The 10,567-nt window shown below is 32.6% G+C and overlaps 2 protein-coding genes across 2 annotated transcripts; one reads left to right on the top strand and one right to left on the bottom strand.

The window, feature by feature from the left end:
• Positions 1–4,649: 4,649 nt before the first annotated feature.
• Positions 4,650–6,255, top strand: LOC109165461 (GDSL esterase/lipase At1g09390-like). Its single transcript, XM_019314231.1, has 5 exons — positions 4,650–4,896; positions 4,983–5,177; positions 5,273–5,436; positions 5,559–5,832; positions 5,944–6,255. Exons 1-5 carry the CDS (start codon positions 4,650–4,652, stop codon positions 6,159–6,161), a joined length of 1,098 nt encoding a protein of 365 aa, XP_019169776.1. The 3' UTR covers positions 6,162–6,255.
• Positions 6,256–9,094: 2,839 nt separating this feature from the next.
• Positions 9,095–10,102, bottom strand: LOC109165453. Its single transcript, XM_019314217.1, has one exon. The coding sequence runs from the start codon at positions 10,100–10,102 to the stop codon at positions 9,095–9,097; it is 1,008 nt and encodes a 335-aa protein (XP_019169762.1).
• Positions 10,103–10,567: the final 465 nt, after the last annotated feature.

Below are 10,567 nucleotides of genomic sequence, written 5' to 3'. Positions count from 1 at the left end.
ATGCATCAATGGATTAAAGCTAACGCGTTTTCTTAATCACAGTATAAAATTAAAGTTTGAAGCTACCACTTCTTTTATCAGCTACACGTAATGGTTGTGTCATTGATGTGGTAAATAATCTCAGGTATATGAATATGAATGAAAATTATAGTATATTAGGTTGGTTAGTTACAACTGAGGATCGGAAGGTCCCGAGCTTATAAATACTCAAGAGAGAAAATGCTTAAAGTCCCTTTCTAATTAAGGTGTTGGATGTGCCTTATATAGTGGGAAACGGGGACGCATGCCAAGAGCTTGGCATGTTAGCCACGTGTCCCACATGCACCAGTCCTACATACGGATGACAATTTCAATCCGCCCCGCGGATATCCACCCGAATCCACCCTGCATGGATCAGGTTTTTTTGGGTGCTGGTGGGTGGTGGGTCGGGAGTGGGTCTTTAAAAAGTAAACCTTCAGTTGGTCGGGTTGGATTCGAATTCTATGTACAAAACCCGCCTAGAACCCCACCCGACCCACCATGTGTGTTTGTGTTATATATATATAATAGTAAAATAAGTACAAGTATGTAATTATTTATAAAAGTTTATATAACTTCGTGTATCTTTTTATTATTTTTATATCTAAACTATTAAGTTTATTTTTAAAAATTAACAATTTCGTTATTATATTTAAATATTTTTATTATTTTATGTTTTATTATCACTAATGAATTTTATTATTTTATTACGTGTCAGTAATTTAAATATTATTTTTTTTTAAAAATAATAAGATGATAAGTGGTGTGTACCCCGTAATGGGCACCCGCATCCGGTGGGGTCGGGGTGGGTTTTAAAAAAGTCCACCCGATGCGGGTTGGAGTTGGGGGTGAGTGGAGAAAATATAAGGTGGGTTGGGTGATGAATGTAGTCGTCCCCGACCCATTGCCATCCCTAGTTCTACATGGGACGGTCCTTGGTAGGTCCACGTATTTCGCACAACCGCACGAACTGAATTATATATATATATATATATATATATATATATATATATATATATATATATATATAGAGAGAGAGAGAGAGAGAGAGAGAAACGTATATAAGTTATTTATTATGTTAAATTTATTACCTATTTTTAATGACAAAGTGTAAGTTATAAAATTATTAAAACAACACATGTCTTTAAAATGCTCATTAATAAGACCATGTTGGTTATGAATTAACACCTACAACCGTATATTGACAATTAACTAGCGATAAATATGAAGATATATTTTTTATTAGGTTTGTTGTTAGCCTACAACACAATAAGATTTTCATATGCAATGCTTGATATGGGAAATGTAACCGATGCACAACCCGATAATGACCAACCTGAATTTGGTGATTGTACATCATGCTCTGAGTCTGAGGACCTACCTCCTGATGACTGTTGGTTAACATATTTTGGTTTTTTAACTCATCGCTCATATGCTGATTACGATCTGTTACATGATGATAACTTCAATCCGTTACATGGCGATAACTACTACCCCAATTGTTGTATGCAATTTAAAAGGATAGGAAAGAATTGTTATGCTGTTTGGGTGAAGAATCAACTAGCTTTAACAGATCCCATGCTTTTAGCTGATAATGGCAACTATATTGAGGATATTGATGGAGAAAAGATATGGGATTATTGTCAACTCAATAACAAAATTCATCAATTAGAAATTTGAGTCCCAATATTTTGGTATGAGTGATTACATTAATATTTGTTGAGTCATTTGACATTAAAAACTATATATATTGTTGAGTCATTTGACATTAAAAACTATATATATGTGTGTGAAAGAGATGAAATTTCACAAAAAATAAGCAAAAAAGCTAGTTTTAATCATTGTCATTATAGTATTCACTATACTCCTATTTTGTTTAAATTCTTTTTTTTTTTTTCCTTTCGATTGGACAAGAATTATGGAATATATATATGTGTCAATTGTAAATTAATAATAATCATTTTTTTTGAACAAATAATCATCATTTAATATCTTGTTACTTTAAAATGATATATTGTATTCAACTTAATGATACAATTGATACCAAATTTATTATTTGAGTTGTTGTTTTAAATGTTTGAAATTTAAATGGTAATTTATTCTTATCTTATAAATTTAAAATTGGTCATTCAATTCGTGGTATTCAATGGTCAAATTTGTTATTAGCGAATTAGAGCATCCTTATCAGTTGGAGATATTAATGGGAGAATGTAAGAGTGATTAGGAAAGAGAATAATGTGGGATGGGAGGGAAAAAAAATCAAAACTGATTTTATAAATATATATATATATATATATATATATATATATATATAATAAGCATGTCATTTCTCTATTGGTTCTCTTTCCTCCATCATTAATTCTTTTTCTTGGACAGAGTAATATCTCAACATTTGCAGATGCTTCCCACCCCTTCTCTCTCTTGATTCTCTCTCTGCCACCATGGCATTTTGGCATCAAAAGTAGTGAATTCTCCCCTATTTCTCCTCACAGTAGAAATTTTTCTAATCCACCTTTAATAAATTATATAAGAATGCACTAAGACTATGTGGTCTAATGGTATTCGGGTTCGACTTTCAGTTGGAAGGTTGTGAGTTTGAGCCTCAGTGGAGGCGTTGTTGGTTTTTTGTGTTTCAGTGGGTTGAGAAAAAGACGTTATTTGTTCTTTGTGTTTCAATAGATTGAGAAAATAAAATGGGAAGCTTTATATTTATGAGCATTTAATATATTCACTTTAGTTACTTCAATATATCCATGCAATTAGGAATGGTAGCTTTATATTTATGAGCATTTAATATATTCACTTTTTTTTTAAGGTTAATATATCCACTTTAGTTACTTCAATATATCCTCACATATATCCATGCAATTAGGAATGGCAATAAAGCTACTTCAATTCGTTCAATTTTGAGATGTCAAATTTATTACTTCGGACTTATTTAAAATTTTTTAGTGAACTCAATTTTGACATTTTCAAATTAACATGAATAAACTTTCAATTTTAATAAATTAATACATTTGCACTGATAAATATAAATTTATATGATTCAATAAATCAATCAAAATCTCTTTTTTTTTTTTTTTTTTTTTTTGAAACAAACAGAAACGGCTTTCATTAATGACGTAACAAATCAACGATACAAGTCGGTGGGATCATGTTCCACTTCCCAGAGACAGACTTCGACACGGTTGTCCGAGCAAGCTCATGAGCCACATGGTTCGCTGTTCTCTTAGTATAGACCACTTTCACAGAGTCCATATCAGTAGCAATCGACAAACATTGCTTCACAATAAGACCTACATAAGAAAAATTAATATTGCGAGAATTAAAAGCGTTGCAAAAATTTAAACAATCCGATTCTAATAAACAGTTTGCTCGGCCTTGTGTCTTCATCAATAAATCAATCAAAATCTCTATTTCCAAATTCAACAAAAAAATAATTAATATATTCACACTATAATATAATAATTATAGTAATTGTGTTATTTTTCATTATTTATTTTGAAATAAATTTATTATACTTTTATTTACAAAATTTATTTAAAATATTAAATCGAGTTAATTCTAATTTTGATCATAGATTTATAGGTGACCGTCGACGTTTAATCATTTTTTTATTAGAACGTCTACATTTGGTCCTAGTATTATTGTGGCATGATAATATTTTGTCCTCTATCAACAAAAGAGTTTTAATATAATGACATTAAATATAAAGTCATTTCGGTCTTCAATTACGATTTTTTTAAATAAAAAAATTAAAAAATATATAACGGCGTTAACTCACTTTGTATAAAAAATGATTGAAATGACATTAAATATAAAGTCATTTCGGTCTTCAATTACGATTTTTTTAAATAAAAAAATAAAAAAATATAACGGCGTTAACTCACTTTGTATAAAAAATGATTGAAATGCCTTTGTATTTATTTCAACTTTTTGTTGACGAATGACTAAAATGGTGATGCCACAATAATACTATGACCAAATGTGGATGTTCGAATAAAAAAATGATTAAAACTGGATTGTTACCTATAAATCTAGGATAAAAATGAAATTAACTCATATAATATATGCCAAGACCGTGTGGTCTAATGACGCTTGAGTTGGACTTCCATACATGAGATTCAAGCCTTACTAGAGGTGTTATTGGCTTTTTGTGTTTCAGTAGGAAAAAAAAAAAAAAAGAATTATCGAGCTACCCGACCATCAGGTTGATTTTTTGTTGAGATAAAATTTGTTTTGACCCCAAACCTTAAATTTTTATTTTTTATTTTTCGTTTTATAAGGTCGTCAATTCATAAATTTTAGGTTAGGATTTACTTCGCTACATGCAATTGGGATATTAATTATTTTTTTCATTCAATAATTCCGAGTTAGGTTTTTAGGTGCAAATATACACATAACAAATCTCTAACATTCTCGTACATCACAGCTTGGCTGTCTCCCACTCATCCATATCCATCCATCCCATTCCCATATTATATATATATATATATATATATATATATGAACACCTCTCTCCATCATACTTCACCGGCCTTCTCTTCAACTTCAACATAGTTCACCGGCCTTCTCTTTCTTCTACATCTCACCTCACTCTCCCTCTTCATTTCAACGTAGTACTTGTAAACATGGATTCCAAAGTAACTATGTTCGGAGTCTTTTTCACTGTCGCAATTCTGGGTTGTCATCCCTCTCTGGCTTCTGATGACAAATGCTTTATACCCCCAGTTATCTTTAACTTTGGGGACTCCAATTCTGATACAGGTGGTTATGCCGCCACTCATGGCCAGTTTTTTGGCTCCCCCAATGGTCGTGTATTTTCCGGCAACTTCTCCGACCGGATGTGCGATGGACGGTTAATAATCAATTTTCTATGTAAGCAACTAACATTTCCCTTTGTTTTAATTTATTATCTATTTGCTAAGCTAGTTTCATCATCCCTATCGTATCATAATGCACAGGTGAGAGTCTGAAGACACCCTACTTGTCTCCATTTCTGGAATCTCTCACTTCAAGTTTTGAGAATGGCGTCAACTTTGCTGTCTCTGGCTCGAAGACTGTCAAGAAAGATAATGAAGATGAACTTTTTACTTTGAGCACACAAGTGCTTCAATTCAGGCGTTTCCGCACCATCTCCCTCAAATTGCATGCAGCAGGTTTTTTTTTTTTCTTAATTTTAATTTTACTTTATAATAATCTAATGGATTACTATATATTACAAATTAATGTTTAATTTAATCCAATAAAACAGGAACCAAGGGCGCTTTTGGGGATATGGATTTTGAAAAGGCCATGTACATGATTGACATCGGCCAAAATGATATTTCCCAAGCCTTTTTGGAGGACCACCTCTCAAAGCCTCAAGTCATATCAAATATTTCATCTTTCATATTTCAAATCAAAAGTGCCATAAATGTATGCTCAAATTTTCCTTCTCTAACTTTTTTTTTTTCAATTATATATATATAATGCAATGTGATGGAATTACGAATTGTGTATTTGTATGTGTACAAATATATATGTATATATATATATAGGTCCTTTACCATGCTGGAGGGAGAAATTTTTGGGTCCACAACACTGGGCCACTGGGTTGTCTCCCTTACGTGCTTACAAAACTGGGAGGAGAAGTGGGTGCCCAGTTTGATGAGATTGGTTGCCTCAAGTCTCAAAACGAAGTTGCCCAGGAGTTTAACACCAAACTCCGGGAACTTTGTAATGAGTTGAGGCATGAGCTGAACGATTCTATGATTGTGTACGTGGATATATACATGATCAAGTACTCTCTCATTTCCAACTATCGCCTATACGGTAAAATTTAATTTCTTTATTATACATACCCAGTTATAAGATAGATAAATTTCAATTTATAATGTGATAGAATTAACGATTTTAATTTTACATTTTGATTAAAATGAGTAGGTTTCGAGAGCCCATTGATGGCATGTTGTGGGGGTGGTGGCGCACCCTACAATGCCAAAATATTTTGTGGGCAGGGCACCGTGTGCAATATAGGGCAGAGATTTATCAGCTGGGATGGAGTGCACTACACAGACAACGCAAATGCTGTGTTTGCGGCACAAATTGCTTCCACTAATTACTCAACTCCCCCACTGAAATTTAATTACTTTTGCACCTGAACTCTCTTTAATTTGGTGTAATTTTATATATTTTCTGTTATATATATCTACTGAATGTTATATGTTTTCGATCAACCGTGCTTAATGTTATATGTTTACGGTCAACTGTGCTTTTTACATTATTGAGCAATATAATTAATGTTACACACTTTTATATAAGTCACCTACACTCTACTAATAAAATAAGTATGGTAAGTAATTCATACGTACAACATACCTTGTAAATACTAGCTAAGTTTTGAATATGGATTCCAATGTTACAAATCAAATGATATGTACTAACAAAAATATCAAATTTTAACATAAAGTATAACTCATCGCTTATTTCTTTAAATATCTTGTCATGATCAAAATAGACTGTTGATAATAACTTACAAATAATGGACCTTCACAAATAAAGTCAACATCAGCTCGTCATTAAATTTGCTTCAGTTCCCAAAAAGTATTCTCAGTTTCTCACAGGAGCTAGCTAGCACCAATTCATTGTGGTCGTTTTTAGTTTCTTATAAATTTAATTTAAAATAACACATTAGCATTGATTACGATTCATGCACTAAAAAACAAAAAAGTTAGAAGATTACAGTTATTTAGTTTAGTTTAAAATACTATTATCAATAGCCTATATCTATTTTGGTTATGAAAAAGAGATTTAAAGAAATTGATAATGACTTACAAATAATATACCTTCGCAAAATTACAAATTGAAGATATTCAAAGAATTTGTTGTGTTTACCAAACAAAATTGGGATTTAATGTATAATAATTACCTCATTCTGTGGAGATAGTTGGTCTATGACATTCTCGTGTTGGCTATAAAAAGATATAGCATTGATTAAAATTAACACAAAGTTTGCTTCAGTTCCCACATTCAAAATTTTTTACACGAGACTTATTAAGTCAATTCGTGGAGGTGATTTGCACCTATCGATTATAACTGATGTTAAATCCTCTATATCTTAACTTGTATGGTTTTAATTACAATTCGTTCATCAAATTAAAATTTTTGAAGAGTAACAATTCTATTTCTCATTACTCTTCTAAATGCACTTGATGCAAAAAATTATGATTAGATATAGATCAAATAATGATATGAAAAATTAGAAATTCATCAAATTTATATTCAAACACTTATTGAAGTTACAAGCCATATGATGCATCTCGGGGCTATAAAGGATATGATATTTTCAAGAAAAATGAGATTTTTAACATTATATTGTGCACTTTACGGTAAAGTATTAAATGGTGCATGCTATAGTATTAAGAATTTCACTTTGCAAAATGCAAAAGTGCATTATACTTAGGGTTTGAATTTTAAAATTTACGATTGAGCATTTTGATTTTATTTGATTTAGGGTTTCACTTTTTACTACTTAGAATTTAGTATTTACAATTTAAGTTTAAAATTTATTTATTTTTTTGATATTTTTAAGAGTTATTTAGATCAAAATATTATTATGCACACAATATAATGTTAAAAGTTTTATAACAAAATTGACAATAATTACAATAATATCATCCGAGTACAATTAACTCTAATGCATATCATCTCATCTTCTAAATTAATGAATTAGTTGAACAACAAAATAAATGTGAATAATTAGCCGGGAAAATAATATTTTAAATTATACAGTACTAAATAAATGGGATTGTAGCTTTCAAAAAAAATAAATAAATAAATAAATAAATGGGATTGTATATGTAGAAAAGCTACCAGATCGAATGGAATGGGTACATGCATAGTTGCCCGGGCCACATAGGTCTCATTACAAGTGTTTTTGTGGCCTTTACATCTTAAAAAAAAAAAAAGAAAAAAAAGAGTACATTGCAACCATTCATCTGTCAAATTTTATTAGATATATTGTTAAGTTTGAGGTAAAACATCGTAACCACTTCAGTTATTAGCATTGGTGCTAATATTAATTACCTTTTGTTTAGTCACTCATTAACCGAGAATTGAGTACTCAATCATGTAGCTAAATTTTGAGAAGTTAGTCATGACCACCTTATATATAATTGCAGTTTTGATGTGATTACTATACATATATAATATATTTTTATTGTGTTTTGACTATAAGTCATAAGTAATAATTTTAATATAAAATATTTCATGTAAGATACTCGGAGGAAAATTAATTTTTGAAAAAAAGGGTTAATAATAATAAATTAATAATAGTAGTAGTAGGTGGTTGTACTCGGCAGCTAATTCTTCAATTTAATGATGGTAATTAATGAGCTGAGATTGAAATGCACAGTATAGGTAAATTAAATGCATCAAAGCAACCCATCCATATAAATCTTTTTTTAACTGCACACACCAAATGCATGGTAACAACGCCCATACATTCCCTTTGACCCTTTGTACGTCCAAGCACTAGTTACAATACATTGCAATTTTTGGATTGTGTGCAATAATATAGAATGAGTGTGTGCCTTGGTAAATTAAGGAAATTGAAAACAACAGCAAGTTAAGTCTTCAATACACTTAGTATATATGTATTCATATTCAATTTTATATTTTAATAGGGTTGAAGTTGATTTGGTCGGATGAACATTTGCATTTATGTGTGGAGCTTAATTAATAAGAAGAAGGAATCATCTCAAATGGGATGAATGATGGTAACTTATCATTAAAGGGCATTAGGTTGGAGGGAATTTAAATTCCATTCTCACTTAATTCCCACCTAATTCTAAAGGTCACTAAATTCAATTCCTTAGTTTGGTTGGAAGGAATTGCAATTCCGTGGAATTGCAATTCTCTCATTTTCATAGATTTAAAATCCCATGCCCCATTGGGATTTTAATTTCATAGATTTTAGGAAGAAAAAAGATAATAATGAGACAAAATTACCCCTCCCCTTTTTAAACCTAAAATTGATGTCTAACAACAACAATAAGCATTTTGGACTTTTTTTTTTTTAAAGTAAAAAGCTTTATTAGCGACGAATCGCCCGAAGAGAGGAAAAACCCCTCAGATCATACATAAGAGCTAACTTGGCCTTCTCGGGCAAAGAGCTAGCGTTACAAAAGATCATAGATGTGGGGAAACTCAAAGCAGCCGAAGCTAAAGCGTCTGCAACTTGGTTGGCTTCCCGATAGACATGCCTAATCGTGGAGCCCCAAGTGTCCAAGCAAGAACGAACAAAAAGCACCGCATCTCTAACCTTCCACGGTATCTTGGTCTGCTTGCCTTCAACCAGAGTGGCGAGGGCAAGCGAGTCCACTTCGATCGTGAAAGGGCGCTTGGCAAAAGCCATGCACCAAAGCAGCGCACACCGTAACGAAAAAGCCTCGGCTTCCAAAGCCGATGTGGCTTCTAATCGGAAGCATAAACCAGCTATAAGGCAGCCACTGGAGTCCCGTAAACATGTACCACCAGCAGCGGCGTCATCTGCGAACGAAGCGTCAGTGTTGAGCTTTAGGCGACCCGATGGCGGTGTAAGCCATTTAACCCAAATCGTCAGCCGGTGCGACGGAGATGCAAAACGCGCCACAATCCCTTCTGTCAAGAGAAATTCATCCTCAGGCCCTTTACGTCGAAGTTTCTGAACAGAGGAGAGTGCAAAAAGATCCTGTTTGATCTGTCTATTGGCGATGAAAGTTGAAGCAACTTGGCCGTCATAGAGACCCCGATTGTAGGAACACCAAAGAGTCCAAAGAATTAGGCACGGGATTAAGTTCGCGCACCAAGCCGTCGCCGACCCCGGAGTTGCAAGAAGCCACCAAGAGTGACACTCGACCCTGATTGAGCTAGAGAGAGCAGCGCCAAGGCCGAAGAGACCACGAAAGTGATGCCAAACTTGCTGTGCCGTTGGGCAGCGAAACATGCAGTGTTCGAGCTCAGCAGAATCATTCTTACAGAGGGGACAAATAGATGGTAGGTTGATCCCAAATCTCTGTAGAATATCGGGAAAAGGCAGCAAACGACAAAGAAGCCTCCACATAAAGATTGAACTTTATACTACTTATTCCCGTTCAATTCCCATGTATACCGAACATTAGAATTGAAATTTTCAGTAATTTTATTCCTGTAGACCAAACATTGGAATTTAAGTTATCACTTTATTCTCAGTAATTCACCTCCCATGGAATTGCAATTCCTTTCCCACGTAATTTCCTCCCTCCAACCAAACGCCTCATTAGGTGAAATCATAGACATGGTTAGGTGAATTAAGTTCTTGTTTGATAACATAGCTAGCTTATCAGTTAATTTTAACATATTTGATCATTATTAGCTCTTTGACTTGGTTAAACTAATAATTAATATGAGTGTTTAATTTGATTAATTAATTTTTTGTAATAACTTATTGTTCTAAAATGTTAAAATTCAAAAAACTACTTCAAAAAGTTTGTTTTATCAACTTTTTGATAAAGTCATTTTGCATGTAATCAGCTATCAGTTAATTACC

This window comes from Ipomoea nil, unplaced genomic scaffold, assembly GCF_001879475.1.
Source record: "Ipomoea nil cultivar Tokyo-kokei standard unplaced genomic scaffold, Asagao_1.1 scaffold0317, whole genome shotgun sequence".
Taxonomy (NCBI): domain Eukaryota; kingdom Viridiplantae; phylum Streptophyta; class Magnoliopsida; order Solanales; family Convolvulaceae; genus Ipomoea; species Ipomoea nil.
The sequence above is the reverse complement of the archived record's forward strand: the minus strand, read 5'-3'. Positions and strand labels throughout refer to the sequence as shown.

Excerpts from the sequence above, each read along its gene's own strand:
- LOC109165461 (XM_019314231.1), top strand. The coding sequence starts at position 4,650 with ATGGATTCCAAAGTAACTATGTTCGGAGTCTTTTTCACTGTCGCAATT. Across the intron at positions 5,437-5,558 it reads AAATCAAAAGTGCCATAAAT|GTCCTTTACCATGCTGGAGG; the intron begins GTATGCTCAAAT and ends ATATATATATAG. Across the intron at positions 5,833-5,943 it reads TTCCAACTATCGCCTATACG|GTTTCGAGAGCCCATTGATG; the intron begins GTAAAATTTAAT and ends TAAAATGAGTAG.
- LOC109165453 (XM_019314217.1), bottom strand. The coding sequence starts at position 10,102 with ATGTGGAGGCTTCTTTGTCGTTTGCTGCCTTTTCCCGATATTCTACAG.